At 48.7% G+C, this 23,395-nt stretch overlaps 1 protein-coding gene across 1 annotated transcript; it reads left to right on the top strand.

Moving 5' to 3' along the window:
- The first annotated feature begins 4,593 nt into the window (after positions 1-4,593).
- CHMP7 (charged multivesicular body protein 7) lies at positions 4,594-18,054 on the top strand. Its single transcript, XM_032636398.1, has 10 exons — positions 4,594-5,324; positions 7,250-7,421; positions 13,344-13,529; positions 13,666-13,799; positions 14,652-14,700; positions 14,935-15,054; positions 15,341-15,439; positions 15,651-15,711; positions 16,206-16,385; positions 16,613-18,054. Exons 1-10 carry the CDS (start codon positions 5,026-5,028, stop codon positions 16,663-16,665), a joined length of 1,353 nt encoding a protein of 450 aa, XP_032492289.1. The 5' UTR covers positions 4,594-5,025; the 3' UTR covers positions 16,666-18,054.
- Positions 18,055-23,395: the final 5,341 nt, after the last annotated feature.

Raw genomic sequence — 23,395 nt, forward strand, 5'->3', positions numbered from 1 at the left:
CACTGTGGTAGACACAAACATAATTAAGAACACAGTCCCTACCAGGAAGGCACTTAAGCTAGTCAGAGAGACAGGCACACAAATAGAAACTTAGAAAACAATGTGGCACATTAAAAAATAGAGAGGTACACAGGTTATAGAAAAATAAGGAGGGACACCCAATCCAGCCTGGAGCAGGAAGGAAGGAAGAGGAAAGAAAGATCGGGAAGTCTCCCATAACACAGCGGTGCCTGGCTTCTTCCCCTATAAACCTTGTAGGCTAAGAATAATGTATTTTCCTTCTCAGTCCTCTTTTAGCCGAGTCCTAATGGCTGTAAATCATAGAGATAAGAACTAGAAATAACTGGATAATGCAACAGGGCATGCATATTTCTACAAAAATGATGAAGCATCCCCCATAAGCAGGTGAGACGACACGGAGCATTTTCAGCATGGAGGCATTGTAGTAGCATCTGGAGAGTTTGTGCTTTATGGCTGAAGTGAGGCTGCTTCGGTGTCCGGCCAAAAACATATTGGAGCATCAGTAAATAAATATCACTGCCATGATATGCTGATGTTAGGTGGCATTTTTTCTTCAGACTCCGCAGAACTAAAGAACTTCTGCAATCACACATCTACAGTAGATACTACATTCAGAAGCAGAAGGTGGGCGCTTGAAAAAAACTCAAGATCCTAACATAGAAACCTTTAATTCACAGAGGAGGAATCTGAGAGGAAACCTGCTTGTCTGAGGCCATGCAGCTCTTTACTAATAGCGATGAAACAAGAATGCGGGTCCAGGTGATTTCTTTCTTTATTTTTTTAAAAATTGAATAATATCTGAGTGTCGAGCTATGTGCTGAGTACAAAATATGAAATTTATACTCACTGAAACTTCTCTACTGTCCTCCATTCAACCTCCTGCCACAAGTATCATACAGTCTCACTCATAAATACTTTAGATGTATGTACAAGATATACTTTTAATAAAATATAATCACCATGTCATTGCACTCCATTTGCTAATATCATCAAATACCCAGTTTAAAATTGAAAGTATCGAATGATCATAGATGGGTTTTTATGATTGTGTAAATTGGACCCAAATCAGATCTAATAACATTGCCCATTAAACGTCTGTTTGTTGCCATTATTTTTTTGAAGAAACAAGGTCATTATCTAGTAGAATACCCCAGTCTGGATTTTGCTAATTGCAATCTGTTTTCACTAACATGTTCCTCTACCTTCTGATTTTTTTTTTTAACCTCCATCAACTAGTACTTAGATCTAATACCTTGATCAGATTAAGGTTCAATTTTTTGACAAAGATACTTCACAGGTGGTTCTGTGTACTTCCCATCACATTACTTTGGGAGGCAAGTAATGTTGGGTTGTCTTTCCTTTTGTGATGTTACGATTAACCCAGCAGGTGTTGTCAAACTGACCCATCCATTCTAAAATGCCAAGGGTGCTATGTTAGATGGGGTGTTCAGACAAGGCCTTTCTGACGAAGTGACCTTTCAGCTGTGACCTATGGATGAAAAAGAGCCAGTTCTGCAGAGCAGAGGAAGAGTGTAGCAGTTGCAAGCCCGGCAGTATGAAAGAGCTTGCCATATACCCAATCGCCCCTCTCAAGATCAGCAGAGCTTTCTTTCCATTCTCCACCACTCCCAGTAGCTCTTCCAATCTCCAACAGGTGGAAGCAGAGAACTCTGTGCCCAGAGGTGTCAGGAACCCAGTGGCCCTTTGAGATACAGGTGGTCACAGGCGCACAACTCTGCTCTCCCGAAAACGCTTAGGACCAGGACTATTTTATCAGACTCAGAGACCTAGGGGACAAAACAACCTGGTCTCTCTCATGACACAAACCAACCGGCCATTTTATAGGACACGAGAGCACGGCCAAAATATGGCTCTCAGGGTACAACTCATTTGCTCACATTACATACTACTCTTCTTTTCTGGAATGTTCTCCACCAGACTCAAAATAGTCGTGGTTCAAGTTTCTCTTCTGAAAAATGGAAGAAGTGCCAAAACATCTCACAGGGTTGTGTCAAAGTCTGGTCTTTGTTTACAAAGCCAGACACCAGTTAAAGTGCTCAGGATAGATTTTAATCAGTAATATACTACTGCAGTAGAGAAAAGAGTCCAGGATGATCTGTACTCAACTTTCACTTGTACAGAGGTGACTGGGCTCTTTAAAGGGAGAACGAGGGAAGAGGGTGAGGGTGTCTCACTAGGGACAGGGCAGTGAAAAATTACAGACTACAGGAAGGGAGGGTTGATCCCTGTAAAACTCATTTGGGTTTGCTAACTAGGGCTTATCAAGACTCCTCCCCTCCCACAGAGGCCAGGAGACGGGAGCCCTGTCTTCCGGTGTTGGCTGGAACATACAGTAAATTTTTTGACAACCTTGAGTTTTCTCAGGTAGGCATGTTAAGGAGGGGCTAGGGTCATCCAATGAATATGCCTCGAGCTTCCAGAAACTATGTTTGTTCATGTCTTTATGGACCAAGGTGGACAGGTATAGTTAAGAAGAGGCTTCAGAGGAGCCTGTCCAGAGCGGGATCGAGGAAAATTTTTGTCACTTGTTACGAGTATTAAATGAGATACTGACTGTGAAAGTACCTGTAATACTATAACACAACACATTAGTATCAATGGACACATTCATTCATGTAACCAATCATATCCCTTCCCCTCCTTCAAAGTGCTTATTAAAATTCTTCCTTACACTGAGTCCCAACTACTAAACATCCTGCCACTCAGTGATAGCACCTATTACATTATGTGCTAGGTATTTTACATACATCATAACATTTCCTTCAAACAACCCTATTAGGAAATATTATTTTACAAAAGAGGCTCAGAAAGTTTAGGTACTTGGTCAAGGTCACACAGCCAGTAAGAGGCAGAAGTCAAATTTACATTCAACTCTGACGATTGTTACCTGGTTCCATTAAACAAGAAACTCCTTTCACTCTATTTTTTTTTTTTTTTTTTGCATTTCATCACTTATTTAATGTTTAAGCTCTCACACTAGATTTTTACAAGCTGGTGAACAATGACAAATTATTTCTCCCACAGAACTATAAACACATGTTCCCAGACAGTATAAATATGTGGTTGAGCTAACGTTAATACACCTCACCATTTTATCCATTACATAATAAAACAAATTGTCAAGTATCCAAATATTAAGTTACAGAGCTCAAAAGGCGTATAAAATATTAAACGTCTGCTCAATTCATTACCAGAAACCCACTTCCTTTTTTTTTTTTTTTTGCAAGAGAGGTTGGGAATCACTTCAAACAAAAATAAGTTGGTAAACAACTTCAGGTAAGTATGAAAAAAAATTACAAGAATTTCAGAAATTTTATGATTAAGAATTGTTTTAGCTACAATAACAAAATATTTCTACCCCCAAAGTGCAAACATTAAAATTAACTATAAGGCTTTTTTGTCTGGAGACCTTAAAAAACATGTGCTTCTGTACAATGCAGATTTTCAAAATGGAGGTGTTCCATAACAGCACAAAATGAGATTTATAGGCAGACATTAAATAATCACTGTTTCTAACCACTCTTATGGGGGCATCTTTGTGGAGTAAAATGAATTTCTATAGTTCACTTGTCTGCATAGAGGTCGTGCTGTGCCTGGCAGTAATCTCCGCTGCCCTTCAGAAACTCCATAAACGTGTGACCAAGAACACCACAGAACTGAGGAATATGTCCACTCACTGAAGACTGTGGCCTAATCATACAGCTGGTCCCGAGGCGGCGGCGGCAGGGCAGGGGCGGCGGTGGTCGTCGCGGGGCGGCGGCGGCTTCGCAGGCTCGGGCCGGGGCACCGGACTCGCTCCTGCAGCGAGCGGCTCCGAGAAGAGCGCGCAGCCTCGCCGCCCAGCAGTCCCGAGACCCAGTATGCGTGCGGCGGTCTCCTTTCGCCTTTTAAGTGGTTCAGTTAAAAAGAAAACCAATTTATTCTCAACACACTGGACGTGTTTCTTGCTCATGAGGTTTTTTTTGTGAGACTCGAACAAGATCCTAAGATATTAGAAGGGCAAGAGTGAAGTTACTCACCTTCCAGTTTATGAAATATTTCTACGGAACCACTATGCGTGGTAGATATTTAAGCCATTGCTTAAACATCAGGACACAGATTAGTAAATGCTAAATTGTTCAGTCCAGGAAAGAGATCATCAGGACAGTCGGGAACGGTTCCAAGGAAGATTGGGGTGGGGGGGGCGCCGCGTGGTATGTGGGATCTTAGTTCCCTCACCAGGGATGGAACCCATGCCCCCTGCAGTGGAATCGCGGAGTCTTAACCACTGGACCGCCCGGGAAGTTCCTCGAGGACGATCAGAATTTAGCTGGATCTTAAGGGATCCATAGGATATTGATTCTGAGTAGGAAACAGAGGGACACTCCAGAAGGTGGGGAGCAAGTAGAACCTTATATATCCCTGTAATTCGGCGTATATACTGTCACAGAGCTTGCGTGACCAACAGTTTCGTTCATCCGCTGATATTACCATAAACGGAAGCTAACTTGGAAGTTTAAATTATACGTCCGAAGTAAGAACGCCTGGTCGAGGAGCACTAAACGGTGATCCACGCGAGCGATCCTGGTGCCTTTGGCGCCCCTTAGCGGGACTCTCCAGTCCTACTACCTGAAACCACCGCAAGTCTGAGCGTAATCGTTTGCCTCTATACAACACCACGCCAAACTCCACGATTACCGGGGGGTCACGACACGCACTTTCCCGCCGCGCAAGCGCTAGGTCCTCCTTTCCGCACAAAGGCTGCGGGAGGAGGGGTCGGCGCAAGCGCTCTGAGTTTCTCGGAAAATAGGGTCATCATCCCGCCTCCTGGCGCAAGCCGGTAGAGAAACGCATGCGCTGTGAGGAGGCAGGGACTTATTTCACGCGGCGGTGACGTAATGACAGAGGAGGAGGCGGCCCAGGAACGGAAGCCGGGAAGGAATCAGGGCGGAAGGGGACCAGGGCTAGGGCTGTGTTCGGAGCCTCGGCTGGCCTGGGGTTCCAATGTGGTCCCCGGAGCGGGAGGCCGAGGCCCCGGCCGGGGGAGACCCGGCGGGCCTACTGCCCCCCGAATGGGAGGAGGATGAGGAGCGCATGTCCTTCCTGTTCTCCGCTTTCAAAAGGAGTCGCGAAGTGAACAGCACCGACTGGGACAGCAAGATGGGCTTCTGGGCGCCGTTGGTGCTGAGCCACAGCCGCCGCCAGGGGGTGGTGCGCCTGCGTCTGCGGGACTTGCAGGAGGCCTTTCAGCGCAAGGGCAGCGTCCCGCTGGGGCTGGCCACCGTGCTGCAGGACCTGCTGCGGTGAGGGCGGGCCCGTTCCGGGGGCGGGGCGGCTCCCCGCGGGCAGGGACCCAGGTCGTTCTCCGGAGCGCACCGCGACCAGCCCGGGGTCTGGCCTCCAGGAGCCGTCTGTGTTTGCTCACTGGGCGAAGAAGGAGGCCGGGTTAGGGGTGTTTGGAGGGAGAGGGAGGCGGGGTATGGGGGGAGATTGAGGGGCCAGGATAGCCCCTCAGAGGGAGAGATTAGATGAGATCCAGACGGTAAGAGAAGAAGCCCGCCTGGCGAAGGTGACAGTGATTTGTCTGGACTGGAATCCCGTTATGTAGTTATTTCGTAGGGGCTTCCACATTTGAATAACCCCGGAACAGAAGGTCTGTGAGACAGGATTTATTGAACTAAGGAAGGGCAGAGCTAAGAAGGTAGTGGTGGGGAAGAGGCCTGTACGGGTCTTGCCAGCAGCCTCCACCCCATCCCCGCCACAGGTCATGTGTCTGGCCTCTCTTGGTGACCCGAGAACGTCCTGTAGGTGCTACCTGTGCGACAGGTGCAGGGTTTTGGAGGTTCCTGAGGCGGTAGCATGCACACGAAACAGACGTACTGCACTTCGCAGCGTGCAGGCATTATGCCTACACCGTCTGGCTCCCTCAGCAGTCCTGTGGGTGAGGTGGTAAAATTATCCTCAGAAGAGGAAGCTGAGCCACAGAGAGGTCGAGCGACTTGCTGGGGGTTACACAGCTGGATAGAGGCCATGCCGGGGCTGGACCCCGGGGTCTTCTGATTCTAAAGCATTTGCACTTCACGTTGTATATGTCATACCCAGAGCAGCCTCTCTAGCACAGTGACTCCCTCCGTGACTGAAGACGAAAGTCAACTTTGATATGTTGCTTTCAGCTCTCTGCTCTTCCTGGTTAAGAGATCTCCCTTCTCCCCAGCCCCCTTCCCTTGGCTGACATTGATAGGGCAAGCCATTTCTGGAACTTCACCTTTCTAGGAAAGTGTGCTGTGGACAGTTTGAGTTCATGCCCAGCGTGGGGAGACAGTAGCTGAAAAAGTCAGTGAGGGGCAGGAAGAGTCGGGGCTTCCTTATTACAACAGGACCATACTCTGCCGCTTCCCACCCAGAGACCTTTAATACCTCGATTTCTCCTCTCCTGACTGCTGGCACTCCACTGATGCCCCTTGGGGCTTGATGGGGTCTGGGACCTGAAGAATTTCTCAGGGAGATATTTTTCCATAGAAGCAGCATAGCAGAGTAGATAACAGCTTTGCACGAGGGCCAGATGGCCTGGGTGCAAATCTTCGCTCTGCCACGTGCAAAATTATGTGACCGAGGAAAAATTATATGCCCCTCCCTAAGCCTCAGTCTGACCAGTTATCAAATGTGATGATAATTGTACTTAGATTTATTGTATTTGAAGAGATACTCCTTATGTAGCCCTTAGCATAGTGACTGGCCCAGGGGAAGCTAGCTACTTAACACTAGTACCATGAAATGCCTATGTCTTATCTCCACCCAAGCCTAGGAATAGCAGAAAACCCTTCCTCTGAACGTCTTTGTATTCTTCCTCAGGTCTTGCTCTTGACATTAATCCATTATTGTTGTTTTCATTTTATCGTTTTGAGCTCCGTTTGTAACGGGAAGTCTCAACATAGGCTGTGTGGCCTCCTGTGCCTCTCTGTAGTCTTAGTGGAGAGCTTGCATTTTGGAGCCAAATCGTAGTTTAGCTTTGGCCTCTGTCATCTTCTCAGTCCCTCAGTTTTTTCTTGCAGAAAATTGTGAGGCTTAGAGCTGGAGCGTAAACAGTACCGCTCACAGTAGCCGGCACGGAGTAGGTGCCCGGTAAATGGTGTTTATGATGATGACCAAATTCCTCTCTGGGGGTAAGGAGGGAGGTGGGGACATTGCAGTAAGCCTACTACATGTCTTTTTCTTTCTTTGCCTGCAGTCGAGGGGAGCTGCAGCGGGAGTCAGACTTCATGGCCAGTGTAGACAGCAGCTGGATCTCCTGGGGGGTCGGAGTCTTCCTGCTGAAGCCCCTCAAGTGGACTCTTTCCAATATGCTAGGGGATAATAAGGTTCCTGCCGAGGAGGTGCTCGTGGCCTTGGAGCTTCTTAAGGTGGGTACTCAGAAGCAAGAGGTCTGGGTGTCATCTGGAGTGGTGGCAGGACCCTCCACGTTCCTTGGGTTGCTTGGGTGAATGGTTAGAAAAAGAACGGATCTTTTTTACACGGTGACAGAGTTGATAACTGAGTTTATCTAGCCTCCCTTTCGCTGTACTTTGTAGTCTTTAGTTGTTAGTTGGACCTGTACATTTCAAGGGTGAGCCTCTGTCTAGGAATTGTCAGTTAACACACGGTTGATTCTTTTCCGTACTTGTAGGGGTTAATGATAAACTAAAGTTTAGAAAATGCTTTGCCTTCTGTGGTTTATGTACAAAAATTTCTTTCTGAGGACCTTAGACTTTCAGCTTTGCCCTCCCCTAAATCAGCGAACTGGGCTCAAATGTCCTTCTTTCATACTTACTTACCTCCATCAAAGAAGCCACCAGGCCCTTGATCCCTTCATGCTCTCCTGGTCACTCCGCTTCCTCCTGGCCTGCCTTCCGTCCGCAGCCCAGAGCATGCAGCTGTTGCTTGACTGCTTCCCTTATCAACACCCTCGGGCGCCTCTGCAGCGTTCGGGCCACACCAGAGACACCAGCAAATCGGCCACCTTAGATCAGCCCCATGGTCCACCATCCCTGCCAGAGAAAATCGCTGTATCGCCAAGCCTGGGGCCCCTTTCAAGGTCCCCAGCTTTAGGAGGGCCCTGGGAGCCACTCGGCAGCCCAGTCTTCTTTTCCCCTCCCCGGCCCTCCCACACGCCTTGCAATCTCTGCAGTCACTGCACTGAGAAGGTAGAATCCCCTTAGTCGTGCCTTCAGCTGTCTGTCCTCCCACCTCCAGTTTGACTTCCTCTGAGCCCTGCTTTCTCCCCAGGCTCAGAGGATGAAGTGTCCTTCCTGTGTTCCACGTGTGCTCGCGAGTCTGTCCCTACCCTTTGTGGCATCTGGGACCCTCCAGATCTGTATATTCCTTTGCCCTGTCTGTCGGTGCTCTCCTTCTTCAGCCTCTAAATCCACTCTGGTTTTCCCATCTCAGGATGACTCCTGGTGGGACCTGGGGCCCCTCCTAGTCACTGCTCTGTCTCTCCTTCTCGGCCAAGCTTTGTTGTCCCCACGTCCTCACCTCCACACACCCTTTAACCCAGAGCAGACCTGCTTCACCCTCATCGTTCCACCCGATTGCTGTGGGCGAGGTTATAGTAACCTTAAGTGTGTGCGTGTGTGTGTTTATAAAGTTGACTAAACACCAGGTGGCAAAAGTAGACTCGGAGACAGTGGTTATTTTTGAAACTCACAGACCAAGCCCAACCTCAGGGCCCTTGCATAGCCCTGGAGGCTTCCACACTGCTGGACGCAGGTCGGAATCCCCCGCCCCCGCCCCATGAGAAGCTCCAGTTTCTCCTCACCTCCACAGACACCCCCCAGCACCACCCTTCGGCCTGGGGAGCAGGTCTCCAAAATCTACCAGCTCTCTCTGTCCCCCGGGAGTTTTGACTGAACAGCATGCATTTTCTTCAGGGGAACACCTCTCCCACTTTGCCCTGTACCCCCTCCCCTCCCAGGGCCCTGACCTCCAGGACCTCCGGGGCTCAGCCAAGACCCCACAGAAACCGTGGGGTGTTTTAGGTGGTTCTGGGCCACCTCCATCCCTCCTTGCGGTCTTTTACCTCCGGTGTTCTCCAGTCTGGAGCAAAGAGAGGTAGATCCATTTATCCCCACAGATGTGATTTTAGACTCAGTCTTTTGAGAGCAAACACAGAGATGGGGGTGGGAGTGGAATTACATAGATCTTCTAAGGACCAACAATAATTTCTGACAGCAAAGTAGTCTAATCCTATTTAGGTAGAAAAATAAATTTAGCTCTTCAGGGGCATGGACTGTTGAATCCATACCCAGCTTACATCACTAAATAGAACACTTAACACTTATTCCCTTTCGGTGACATCTGCTATCAAATATATGGTGACTTCAAAGATACGGTTTTCTCCTGGGTTAGAGACTTGTTTTCATGTGTGAAAATAAAGGGTCTTATCTGGATATTTTTATAAAACAAAAAAGCCTGTTTCTGCAGTAAATTGATTTTCCCAAGTCTAAACAGAAAGCAGCCAGCAATTTTTAATTTTATTTGAAAAAAATACCAAAAAGTAAAAATTGCCCATAGATTTTGCTATTTAAAAATTTAAAGAAAGAAATTAAAGTTTCCTTTCTATTCATCCCATTTCCATCTCTTTGGGTCCATTCCCTTCCTGCTTGTGTCTGTAAAAACACACACATCTTTTCTTATTGAGCCTATTATATTACTTTCCATTGTATCTTCTTGTTTGCATTTAATACTTCCTGGAAATCTAATTTACTTGTTTACTTATCTACTATATAAGCTGTCTCCCCTACCAGAAGGAGAAGTTCCATGGGCTCTGGGAACAGTGCCTGGTACCTAGTAGAGTGTCAGTAAATATTAGTTAAGTAAATAAATGAATATACACATACATACATATGTATATACATACACTCCATTTTTTTTCCAGAAATGGAATCTGCTTTCACCTATTGGTCTGCACCCTCCTTTTTTTTATTTTTCACCTTAGTATATCATGAGCATCCTTCCAGGTCCCTACACAATATGGATCTACTTCATTCTTTTGGATGGCTGCGGAATAATCTATAAACACGCCACAATTTATGCAGTAGTTACCAAATGGATATTTGAGTCATTCCAATCTCTCCCTACTGCACAAAGATACTTCTTTGACAGCCTCGTGCCTACACGTATGTACTTCTACTTTTATTTTTATGGAATTGATTTCTAGAAGTGCATGTGTACATTTTAAATTTTAACAGAAATTGCCAAATTGCTTTTCAAAAGTTTGTGTAAATTTACACTTTCACGAAGATTGCATTGAAGTGTCCAGTCTCTTCACATCCTTGCCAGCACTGGATAACAGCAATCTTTCAAATTTTGCCAATTTGATGAACAAAAATGATACTTCCTATTGGTGATTTGAGCATCTTTTCACCTATCTACTGGCCATTTACATATTCCTTTCTGTGAATTGCCTCTTTATATCCTTTGCCTGTTTTTTATTTTGGATTCTTTGTCTTTTATATTAATTTGTAGGAGTTCTTTATTAGGGATAGATAGATACATAATATATTTAGTATTAGGGATGTTAATATTGTTTCCCAGTCTCTTGTTTGCTTTTCATTTTTATTTATGATGTCTTTTTTTTTTTTTTTCTTTTGCGGTATGCGGGCCTCTCACTGTTGTGGCCTCTTCCGTTGCGGAGCACAGGCTCCGGACGCGCAGTCTCAGTGGCCATGGCTCACGGGCCCAGCCGCTCCGCGGCATGTGGGATCTTCCCAGACCGGGGCACGAACCCACGTCCCCTGCATCGGCAGGCGGACTCTCAACCACTGCACCACCAGGGAAGCCCATGATGTCTTTTACTATATAAACGTTTTTATATTTCTACAGTCAGAGTTCTCAAATTTTCCTTCATGGCTCTTGAATTTCTGCTCATGCTTAGGAAGGCATCCTCTACTTCAAGGTTATCATATTTTTTAAATATTTTCTTCGAAGTATTTTATACTTCCATTTTCTCAATTTAAGTTTTAATAATTCGGTATGTAGTTTTGTATATGTGGTAGAGAAAAGCTGTTTTCTTCTAAATGAGTAGCCAGTTGTCTTAACATCATTTGTTACTGTTGTGTACCATTAATGTGTGTGTGTGTGGACAGCACACCGTTCTTATAGTAGCTTTGTAGTAAATGTTTTTATCTGACAGCACAGTCAGATCTAATGAAAGCTCTAGTTTCTGTCTTATCAGACCCCTCTGCTGCCTTGGATACTGTTGACCACTCACTCCTTAAACTTTTCCGTTACCTTGACCTTGTTGTCACTACAGTGCAGGCTCTCCTTGGTTCTCCCCAAGCAGTTTCTGGATCGCTTTTGTGAGCTCCTTCGTCTCCCGAATGTTTTGAATGTTGGTCTTCCTTCAGCTTATTACTTTGCTATCTGCATTTTCTTGGGTAACTCACTTATACTTGCGATTTTAATTACCTTCTATATGCTGAGGACTTTCAGATTAATATAACTCCCGTCCTGGCATCTCCTTCGATTTATTTATTTATTTATTTATTTATTTATTTATTTATTTATTTTCGGTACACAGGCCTCTCACTGTTGTGGCCTCTCCTGTTGCAGAGCACAGGCTCCGGACGCGCAGGCTCAGCGGCCATGGCTCACAGGCCCAGCCGCTCCGCGGCATGTGGGATCTTCCCGGACCGGGGCACGAACCCGCGTCCCCTGCATCGGCAGGCAGACTCTCAACCACTGCGCCACCAGGGAAGCCCAGAGCTTCAGAATTTTATATCCAGTTATCTCCTGTACAATCTCGAGCATCCCAAACCAACATGTCCAAAACGGAATGTTTTGTCTTGCCTTTAAAAGTATGCTTTTCCTCCTGAATTCTTGTTGTTAATCCACCCAGTCACTCAAGCCAGAGCCCAGGAGTCATCCCAGATTCCTCTTTTGCCTTTCCCCCCAGACCCAGTTACCATGGACTGCCAGTTTTATCTTTTAACTTTTGCTTGAATCCCTCCCTCTTTGTCCCTATTCCCATTGCCCTGTTCAGTCCCTCGTATTCTCTTGTATCAGTGGTCTCCCTGCCTCTGAGCCTAACCCCTACAATCCATCCTTTCCCCTTTGTCAGCTACATCTCTGTTAATCTAGCCATGGCCTTCCCTTCAGGGACTACCCACCATCTGCAGAGTAAAGGACAGCATAGAAGATACATTACACTTTGTGTGAGGTAGAAGCGCTTCTGCTGTCTCAGCCCTTCCCACCCGCATCCATAAACACCACACTGGACTCAGACTCCCTGCTGTTGAGGGACTCGTGACCATCCCTCTTCCCACGATGCCCTTCCCACCGACTTCACCTAATGACTTATTCACCCTACAGGAGTCTGCTCAACGATCTTTTTTTTTTCTGAGCAATTGCTGAACTCCTTTGGTATTCCTTCCCTGTATTTTCATAGCATTCTGTGCATACTTCGGTAAATATTTCTTGTTTACAGAAGACTGAGAGTGTAATTTCCATGAAAGAGGAAGACAGTGGCATTGTTTTTTGGAACTTGTATTTCTTAGACTTCTCACAAAAATCCTATCCCACCCATTTGTCACATAAGACTCTTTGTAGACTCAATAATTTTCCGGTTTGCAGGATTGCCATTTGGCATAAAAATGGAGAGACCAGGGCCTTCCCTGGTGGCGCAGTGGTTGGGAGTCCGCCTGCCGATGCAGGGGACACGGGTTCGTGCCCCGGTCCGGGAGGATCCCGCGTGCCGCGGAGCAGCTGGGCCCGTGAGCCATGGCCACTGGGCCTGCGCGTCCGGAGCCTGTGCTCCGCGACGGGAGAGGCCACAGCAGTGAGAGGCGCGCGTATCGCAAAAAAAAAAAAAAAAAAAAATGGAGAGACCAGGATTGGCAGGGAATTTAAGTATCATCTCATCCACCTTCTCCAGTTGGTGAGTGGGATGCTGAGGACCAGTGAGACTGACTGGTCCAGGGTCACACAGGCTAGGCCAACCAGCAGGCCTTGGCTCTCATTCCTGGCCATTGCACCCCACCACACCACCTCATTCTCCCCTTGAGGGACCACAGGCCAGGGAGCTGCAGAGACATGAAGTCCTAGCTGGAAGGGCAAGCACACATCTGGCTCCCAATATATTATGTACCTCACTTTATCCGTGTTCCCCAGACTTTCCTCCGAGGTTTAAAAAAACACAAATCCTTTTTCCTTTTCCAAAGCTGAAGACAGGGTCGGAGCTCTCCTGCTCTTGCCTTGTGATCGTGGATCTGAAGCACGGGGTCAGGGCTCTCTGGGTTCCGTGGGCAGCGATCAGGGCCCGCAAGCACCTTTCACTTTCCCCGCAGGAGAAGGCTGAGGAGGTGTATCGTCTGTATCAGAACTCCCCTCTCTCCTCGCACCCCGTGGTGGCCCTATCGGAGCTGAGCACCCTCTGTGCGGGCTCCTGTCTGGACGAGAGGACCTTCTACTTGGTGTTACTGCAGCTGCAGAAAGAGAAGCGAGTCACCGTCCTTGAGCAGAACGGGGAGAAGGTATGGAAACTCGCTGTTCCTTCCCGTCCTCACCGAGCACTTGTTCAGTGTGTACTGACATGCCCGCCGGCATCCCTGCCTGGTGATTTCTCAGCATTTGGGGTCGGGGCAGCAGTAATTTGTCCCTGTCCCTCAGATTGTGAAGTTTGCCCGGGGCCCACATGCCAAGGTCTCTCCTGTCAACGACGTAGATGTCGGGGTTTACCAGCTGATGCAGAGCGAACAGCTGCTGTCGCGCAAGGTGGAGTCCTTATCCCAGGAAGCAGAGAGGTAACTCCCCCTGAGCTGAGCACCCCTGACCTCCACCCTGGCCCTTAGAGCTGGTGTCCGTGGGCGCTTAAAAAAAAAAAGGTTATTTATTTATTTATTTTACTAATTGTGAAAGTACTGACTGTTCAGTGCAGCCATCATGGAAAGCACAGACTATCACAAAGGAGAGAAAAATGAATTCCTCCCCCAAAGAGTATAGCTTTTAACGCTGTGTTTATGCTCTTCCGTGCCAGTATCCGTTTAGCCAGTGTTTATTGAGCTAGGCCTTGTCTTGGGGACTTGGGGATAGAGTAGTGAAGGAGACAGGTCTCTGCCTTCCAGGGGTCTTGCTGAGGGACCTCTGCTCTTCCCCTCCAATGACTATGCAAGGCGTCCCTGCTAAAGGCACATTACCACTTCTCCAAAAAGTAGGGTATGTAGACATGGAATTAAAATGTGTGCTTGTTCACTCTTTCTTACAGTGGGAGAGACCCCATGTTGTGGGAAGGCCAGCGTCATTGGTGGCGTTAGGAAGTCATTCCCTACCTCCTGGCTCCCAGGATGGGAATTTGTCTTCAGGGTGCCTCGTCAGCATGTTTGCACACCGCCCCCCCCACCCACCCCGCCCCCTCTGTGGGTTGAAACAGCTTTTCCTTGGTCCTTTGCCTTTCCCAGGGGCAGACCCGCCCAACCCGCATCTCAGCTTGCTGCAGGGGTTTGGCAGTGGGCTGTTGGGCATCGTTTTTCTGGCCAGTGGGTGGAATGAATTTGATCTTCAGATTTGAAAGTACCTTCACTAAAAGTGCTGCTCTTGGGGACCCTGCCACCCGCGTCCTCGGGCCTCGTCATCTTGAGCTGTCCCTTTGTTTGTAGGTATAAAGAAGAAGCCCGCCGGGCATGCCGAGCGGGAAAGAAGCAGCTGGTGAGTTCTCTCTCTTCCCCCCACAGCTGTGTACCTGTGCCCACAGCGAGAGGAGCCCCAGTTCAGGGAGTGACCTTCTCGAGGGGAACGGTCTGCGGGTGGCCCAGACACCACAGCTTGTTTTACAAACCTGGGGTGGTCTTATCATCTGGGAAGGGCTCTCTTCCTCTAGCCCTTTCGCCTGCCCGGTCTGACCCTGACCATGACCGTGTCTCCACACCCCGCCCCCCCCAGGCCCTGAGGTCTCTCAAGGCCAAGCAGCGGACGGAGAAGCGCATCGAAGCCCTGCATGCCAAGCTGGACACTGTTCAAGGCATCCTGGACCGGATCTATGCCTCGCAGACAGATCAGATGGTAGCCACTGCCCCTCTGCCCCAGTGCTTGGCTGGTCTCTGCGGTGTCCGCGGCTCATCCCCTCCGCTGTGGCTTTGCTGTTTGGAGGAGGCCTGGGTTCTTTCAGGATATGCTTGGGACTGCCTTTGCTTCTCCCATTGGCCAGTTTTGGCCTCAGTTGACATGGGGTGAATCATGCATGGGTGGGGGAAAAAAACCACAAAGCTTTCTTTTGGAGATGAAACAATATTGTCTGTATTTTGCCCAGTGTTCTTTATCTGCACTGATAACTTTGCCTTCTCTTTAGGTTTTCAATGCGTATCAGGCCGGGGTAGGAGCACTGAAACTCTCCATGAAGGATGTCACGGTGGAGAAGGCAGAGAGCCTTGTGGATCAGATCCAAGAGGTACAGGAGGGGGTGGGAGGACACAGGTACACAAGGCAGTTCCTGAGGACAGGAGTGACTTCGTCGTACTTCCTTCTTTCCCAGACTGTTTACCCTGTGAACTTGAGGACGCTTTCCTTGATTCTCCAATGGGGCAGCATTACTTTGTAACCCTGAACACTGAGACCCAAAGACCATTCAGAGTTCAAGGCGTTGTGCTTTTCTCTTACAGCTGTGTGACACCCAGGACGAAGTTTCTCAGACTCTGGCTGGTGGGGTAACCAATGGCTTAGGTGAGTTGACATGGTGATTCCGTCTTCTCTCCTCTCTAAGATGACTTCAGCTCCTTGTGCTGTGATAGGTTTGGCTGTGGATCTGCTCTTTTTGGTGCAGGCAGGGCTGGCCCACCCTCCCCTCTCTCTGGGGCTTCTCCACAGGAGTAAGGAGAAGGAATTGGCGTTTCCTCCTTGGTAGGCTGTGCTAACGACCCCTTGGTGCTCTGGCGTCCCTTACTCCCTAGGCCTCTTCAAGGGCAAGGAGAAGCAGGGTCCATTCCATGGTGTTAGCAAAATACACCTCCTTGATGACTTGGCTCTGTGTATGGAAAAAGCATATCTGCTTGAAGGTGTCCTCTACCTCCCAACTCACACGATTTTTTTAATAAACCTTCAAGGAGGCCTGGGCATCTTTTGTAAAGCCGAGCTGGGTTTGCAGTCCTCAATCCTTGACTCAGTAATGCGTTTTCTCCCTGGGCTTTATGTGTCCTTATGTCGTCTTTTCTTTCCAGACTTTGACAGTGAGGAACTGGAGAAGGAATTGGACATCCTCCTTCAGGACACCACCAAAGAACCTTCGGATCTGCCCGACAACCCCCAGGAGACGTTTTATACCAACAGTGTGCCTAACCCTAGGATCTCGGACGCTGAACTTGAAGCTGAACTTGAGAAACTGTCCTTATCAGAGGGAGGTACGGAGCTGTATTCCCAGGGCTGCTGGTGGGCTTGTGGTCCTCTGGCTGACAGTAGCGAGGCTCGAGGTTAACGTGTCCCACCCCCATTGCCCAATCTGCCGGGGTACCGAAGTCAGGTGAGGGAGCTGTGGGCTCATTATTCAGACTTGGTGCCTTAAACACTGGGATGCTTTCACCTCAAAGACCTACCTGGTATAGAGTTCAGTCATTTCTTCTCCTTGCAGGTTTGGTCCCAAGCAGTAAATCTCCAAAAAGACAATTGGAACCGACTCTATAAAGCCATTGTAGGACCCTCAAGTGAAGGACCCTCGTATCAAAGAGAGACCAGGCTTGTGTGTGTGTACATAGTTATTTAAACGAGAAACTCTCGGAACGTGTTGGAAAGAGGAGGAAGGACAACCACTCTGATGTATCTGGATGCTACCACTTACTACGGGACAGATAGAATTTCTGGAAGCGTGCTCGCGAGGCGTGCTCCCAGCTGGGCTCATGGCCCTGCATTCTCATCTTTATAGTGCCACAGTTTATACAGTTCTGTGTTTGCCCTGTCATCTTTCATAGCCTGCGGCTCCTGCCACGGGCTCAGTTAGGTTTGTCTTCCCCCACCAGCTTTGTTCCAGCCAGCGAAGGCGAAAGATTCGTGCAGCTTTGCCAAATCAAAATCTGTCCTCGTCCCCCACCCTCACTGTGTTTAGAGGAGTTCATTCTGTCAGTAGGTCCGTTACACAGCTCTTCGCAGCCCCTCTCTGTTTCCATCGGTGGCGAGAAGAAGGAGAATCAGACAGCTGCCACGTTATGGAGAAACACACAGTGTGAAAGGTTCTCCCCTGGGGTTCAGATTCTCCAGGTGTTCAGAAAGAGAGGTAACCCCTGAGTGGCTCAAGAGTCGTGACGGTTGGAGAGGGGCCTTGTGGGGTTGGTGGCCACTGCCGCCTCTTCCATCTTATGCAAAAGAAGATCTGCTGACTGGAGAAATGGTTACTCTTGGTCTTTTGAACTTGACGAGGAGAAGCCCAGGTGACTACAGCGCCCCGGGTGTCCAAACCCCATATGCTTTCTTCAAAAGGTATCATCTTTGCCTTGCCCCCGTGGTGAATGAAATAAATATTAACTTAAATACATAAATCAGAAGAAGCCACACGACAGCACACCTCCCCTTCTTGAGGCTGGCAGACAACAGCAGGTTATTTGAATTTCAGAAGCGTGTTACGTTGTAGCCCACCACTCGGGGCAGGGGATCTGAGCCAGGATGTGCAACAGAAGCAGAAGACAGTGGCCTCGGCAACGTCTGCCGTGTGCTTCCCTGGTCCTGCGCTGCGCCCGGCCCCACCTCCTGAAGGCCCGCCCTCTACTTCCTTTGACGAGTCGGGGAGGATGGCGGAGGGGGACAGGCAGGAGAGGGCCTGAGTGCGCTGGCCCCAGGGAGGAGAAAGACAGCAGCCACACTGCCGCTCAGCAGACGCCTGCCTGGCCCTCGGCCCTGCCCCTCCTGCTTAGGGTGACGGAGGACAGAGGGGAGGAATTTGCTCCAGGCCAGGAGCACAAATCACTGTTCAACAAGTTCCTCTCCCACTCGGCCTTGGGAAACTGAAATGTTGGGGGTGAAGAGAAACAATCACTATTTTTTCTTTTTTTATCTGGTAAATAATTAAAAGAAAAACCCTGAGCGCCTCGTCCTCGTCTCTTTCTTAGGTTGTATAAAGTGCCTTGTTCCTTCCTGCATCCCCACCCTCACCTCCAGCATACACACACGGGTTCTTTCACTGACGCCACCAGGAGAAGGCTGACCGGCTTCCTAGCGGGAGTCCAGAGCTGCTGGGAAAGTGGTCAGCCTACCTGATGGCTCTCACGCCGATGCTGTTATTAAATGGCGTCTTTTGTTTAAGAATGTGTCATCATTTTCCTTACTCTTTTCCTTTCCCTCTTCCCTCTAGATGACCCACTTTCCTCGGCCCGTGTGATCGTACCATATTTTAGTCTGGCACCAGTATTTACTCAGCGCCTGTTACACGCGTGGGGTTTGCCGTCCATGACGGGAGACAGGTTTTGAGCCTGCGAGCAGAGCTAGAACAGGCTAGAAGATCTGCCGCAGCACTTGGTACGTTAGCAGGTGAACCAACCAGGAAGACGTCTGGAGGAGCAGCCAGGGGCAGAGACGGTTTGAACAGAACAGAGTGGAGATAGGCCGGGGGGGGGGGGGGGGGGATGTAGTAGGGAACCCTCTCCGCCCCCAACAGTGTAAGTGCCTGGACTTGGAGCCTCTTATCTGCTCTCCTGTTACTCTTTCTCTCGCTGACCTGAGCTGATAAGGAGTCCTTGCTTCAATGTTTCATCCTGGTTCTTTGCTGTGCAACAGGAAATAAAGAGGTTGAGGCTGGGCTTGGGTCAGAGTAGGACGAGCCGCCGTCTGGTGGTGGCTGCATTTTCGGCATTGGATTCCCGTGGGGGGCCTGGGTCTGGCCCCAGGATTCTCTCCTCTTGAAGGAGTTGACTCGGTTTAATAAGGGAGCTGGTGAGTTTTCTTCTATGTGGAGAGAGATCAGGCCCAGATGAATCAGGTTCAGATGCTGTCCTATCGGGAGTGAAGTTCCCTATGGGGTCCAGATACACAGCGAGGACATTCGGGGAGCAACTATTTCAAGTTAAGGGCTCGGGGAGGGCTTCATTGAAGAGACGACGGCCAAGCTCTCATTTCTCTTGAATACTTCCTTGGGTTTTTTAAATCGTGTCAAGCAATCTACAAGTTTTAGAATATCATATATCCTTAATTCCACTGAGGTCAAGTAGAGAGAGAAAATGTAGTTAATCAGGTAGGGACTGGTCCTGATGTGGTTCCAGTTCTCAACTCCGCCACTAACTAGTGGCTCTGGAAACACGGGGCCTCTCGTTTCTCATTCATAAAGAGACGCAGACAGACAAGGTGACCTGGAAATTCTGATGGTCTTAGGGTCCTTCTGAGCAGTCTGCTTCTCCCTTCTCTTGAATCCTTGCTGCCGCGTGACGGGAGTCAGGGCAGTGCCACAGCAAAGCCAAGCCTGGAAAGGTGGCTGGAGAGTCCCCAGTCCCTGCCCGCTGGGGACATGAATGTGGTGTGCGGAGGGCAGGTGGGGGTGGGAGGAAGGGGACGGGCTCAGCCTCAGAGTCTGCTGGGACTCCCAGAAAGCGGCTCTTAGCCAGAGCCCTGCGGCCGCGTGGGCTCCGAGGTCGGGCACCCTGTTGTGAGAGGGCCCAGGAAGGGTGAAACTGCTGTGATTAGCACTGCCTGCCCAAAGGGCAGAGAGAGTGTCCAAGGTTGAGCCGACCCCGGGAAGAGGTGAGGATATTCTGGTTCAGTCTGCTGGCACTGTCATCAAGGCCATCGGGAAAGAGAGAGAGCTACCAAAGCTGTTCAGAAGGGCGAGGCCACTGACAGAGCTGCTCACACACAGGAATCCAAAAGCAACCTGGCTTTGGGGTTGACGGGGGAGTTTGGCAACTCTCTTTTCTTTCGAAGTATTTCACTGTTTTCTCCGCCAACGTCTCATTTTACTCAAGTTGCAGCTACTCTCTGGGGAAAGTGTGGTTCCTTTCCTCCTCCTGCACAGAAACAATAGACACCCGAGCATGAGAGCTAGAAGGAGTCTCAGCAAATGGTGGCAAAGCCTCCGTTTCACAGATGAAGACACGGAAGCTTTGGTGACTTGCCCAAGGCACAGAGTTCACAGGGGAACTTAGGACTGCTGTCTTCCGCGTTGGCAGTCTCTCAGTACACCAGGCTCCTCTTAAGGCAGGCTCTCAAAAACCATATAACTCCAAAGTACGCCACTTCCCGTGGTCGGTGGTGGGTGGGTGGTGGTCGGGCGTGTCAGTGCTTTGAGCTGGCAGCTCAGCTTCCTCTGGCTGTCAGTGCTGTGATTACACAGACTTCTGTGTGTAGAGAGCCACCTCCTAACTGGCTGGCCCGTTTCCAGTTTTTTAGGGAAACCAGGACAGTCTTCACACTGTTCCTTTGCTGATATGCACCATAACGGTAATCTTTCTTGACTGGTATTCTATAGCAGGCACATCAACTGTGCAGAAAAAACTTGCAGCTCTGGGCTGCCTTATATTTCCTGAAGGAGCCAGACTTAGGGCCCTTGTGAGATAACCAGTGCTGTGATTAGGTGACGTGATACCCCCAAAGCATGTTGTGAACTGCAGGGCGGATCAGACCTCAGCTAGTGGATTCCCATCCCTCTGCACAGTGTAATGAGGGTAGGCCTGCTCATTGGGCTAGCCTAGGATAATAATGGGCTAGCCTAGGATAACAGAAACGTATCTAGATTATACATGTTGGAAGAGAATTCAGCCACACAGAAGTACCATGCTGCAGTTCTCGACCCAGGAAAGTTAAAAATTAACAAACTCAAGGGACTTGCCTGGTGGTGCAGTGGTTAAGACTCCACGCTTCCAATGCAGGGGGCCTGGGTTCGATCCCTGGTCAGGGAACTAGATCCCGCGGGCATGCCGCAACTGAGAGTTCACATGCCACAACTAAGGAGCCGGTGAGCCGCAACTAAGGAGCCCACCTGCTGCAACTAAGACCGGCGCAACCAAATAAATAAATAAATAAAATTTAAAAACAAAACACAAACTCAAGTGATGTGCCTATTACATGTGAGCTAACAGATCAGAGGAGAAAAGAAGGAAGATTTAGTTCGGGGCCCCGCCTTTCAGGAACTGAAAGGCAGAGGAAGGGTGTCTTAGTCAGTGCAGGCTGCTATAACAAAATGCCATAGACTGAGTGACTTACAAGCAACAGCAATTTACTTCTTATAGTTCTGGAGGCTGGAAGTCGGATATCAGAGTGCCAGCATGGTCTGGTTCTGGTGAGGGCCAGCCCTCTTCTGGGTTGGAAATGGCCCCCTTCTCATATCCTCACATGATGGAAAGAGGGCAAGGGAGCTGTCTGGCATCTCCTTTATGAGGGCACTAATCCCGTTCATGAGGGCTCTACCCTAACGGCCTGATTACTGCCCCCCAAAGGCCTTACCTCCTAATACCATTACATTGGGGGTTAGGATTTCAACATATGAATTTGGGGAAGACACAAACGTTCAGTCTATAGCAAAGGGTAATTCCAAGGTATCAGCACAATGAAGGTTTAGTATAGCACTAGGAATTTGTAGAGCGGGGGTTGGATGGATTGGGAGGAGAATGCCCAATCTTGGACTCTGGTTCCTATTTTAATGCAATAATAAAATAAAATGAACAGTGGCTAACATTTATTGGGTGCTTACTGTCCGCTGGACACTACAGGTTGGGCTCTTCAGAAGCAGGCCTGGAGACAGAGTTTGGGGTATCAGGGTCACCACCTGTGAAGGAAAAGAGGAAGAAGCACTATTAGGGAGAAGAGCTCAATCTACAATGCAGGCCCCCTAAACTCTTGGTCACACTGGTGGAAAATTCTAGAGCAGGTATTGTCCATGAATGTCCCGTATCAAGCAGAAACAGCTAGGCCTTTATCCATCCCTACCCTTCTCCCTCAGTCATCAGGTACTCCTGGCAAGGGCCTGACCTCAGCTTGGTGGCTCTCTGCAGCTGGGGCAGCCTCGAAGGAGCTGACAGCTGGCTGGGAGGCTGTTGACCACACTCCCTGCAGCTGGGCAGCAAATCCTTGAAGGGCGCCCTGGACAGTGCATCTCCATGACTCTCTGGCTGTGCTAAGATCTTTGAATGTATTTAATCTTCCCAATGAGACAGGTACTGTTACTTCACAAATGAGTTAACAGAGGCTTAGAAATGGTAAATAATTTGTCCAGGGTTACCAGTGGATGACTGTGGTTGTGATTTATAATAAGAAATATATACGTGGTCTTTGTCCCTGTTTCTGACACAGAGCTCCTAAAACCCTTGGAATTTCCTAAGCAACGAGAACAAAAAAGATGTCTTGATGTTTATAAAAACTTCTTTCAGCCATACCTGAGTTTATGTTAATGAGGTGACCAACCACGTGATAAGAACATTCAGTCTCCCCCAACCCCGCCCCAACCCCCAGAGAAGGGAGAAGGGCTAGAGGTTGAGTTCAATCAGCAATGGCCAATGATCTAATCAATACTGCCTAGGTAATGAAGCCTCCATAAAATCCCAAAAAGATTCAGAGAGCTTCCAGGTTGGGTAACCAAAATGCTTTCACATGCCACCACATGGGGCCCCAAATTCCACAAGGATAGAAGCGCCTTTGTTTGAGACCTCACCCTATGTATCTCTCCATCTGGTCGTTGATTCATATTCTTTAATAGCCTTTTGTAATAAACCAGAGCAGGTTTCCTGAGTCCTGTGAGCTGCCCTAGCAAATTAATTGAACCCAAAGAGGGGGTGTGGGAATCTCTGATTTATAGCCAGTCCATCAGAAGTATAGATAACGACCTGGACTTGTGATTGGCATCTGAAGCTGGGTAGGGGAGGTCATTCTTGTGGGACTGAGCCCTTAACCTCTGGGATCTGATGCTATCTCCCAGTAGATACTATTAGCACTATTAGTTGAATTGTAGGACACCCAGCAGGTGTCCAAGAATTGCTTGATGGTGTGGGGAAAACTCTCCACATCCCTACACAGGGCAGTTGGGTAAAGAACCCCTTTTAATGATGGAGAGAGGCTTTAGCTGGGCGAATCTAATTTTTGCATTCTTTTCCTTTCCTCTTTTTCTGCTCTAGTCCCAATTAGGGCAAGAGTTGGCTGTGATTCTGATCATCCTACCAGATTTATGAAGCGCACACACATACCATGTTGTTTCTTGAAAACTGCAGCTTTTCTGCAAGTTTCATATGAATAATTCCCTTTGATTGTAGGAGAGGACTGGAAGAGAAACTTCCAGAAACCAGAACCGAATTTGTTTTTGTTTTTGTTTACCAGGAACACCAACTAGAGCTTCTGGGGGTGGGGCCCTTTATAGATTGAACCCAAATCTCAGCTGTCTTTACCAGTTTCCAGGATTAGAAGCGAGCTGCAGGCATCGTCCTGGGCATTAATGAGAGGATGACGGGGG

The sequence above is a fragment of the Phocoena sinus genome, chromosome 6 (genome assembly GCF_008692025.1).
Source record: "Phocoena sinus isolate mPhoSin1 chromosome 6, mPhoSin1.pri, whole genome shotgun sequence".
In the NCBI taxonomy this organism is placed as follows: domain Eukaryota; kingdom Metazoa; phylum Chordata; class Mammalia; order Artiodactyla; family Phocoenidae; genus Phocoena; species Phocoena sinus.

Excerpts from the sequence above, each read along its gene's own strand:
- CHMP7 (XM_032636398.1), top strand. The coding sequence starts at position 5,026 with ATGTGGTCCCCGGAGCGGGAGGCCGAGGCCCCGGCCGGGGGAGACCCG. Across the intron at positions 5,325-7,249 it reads GTGCTGCAGGACCTGCTGCG|TCGAGGGGAGCTGCAGCGGG; the intron begins GTGAGGGCGGGC and ends CTTTGCCTGCAG. Across the intron at positions 16,386-16,612 it reads ACTGTCCTTATCAGAGGGAG|GTTTGGTCCCAAGCAGTAAA; the intron begins GTACGGAGCTGT and ends TTCTCCTTGCAG.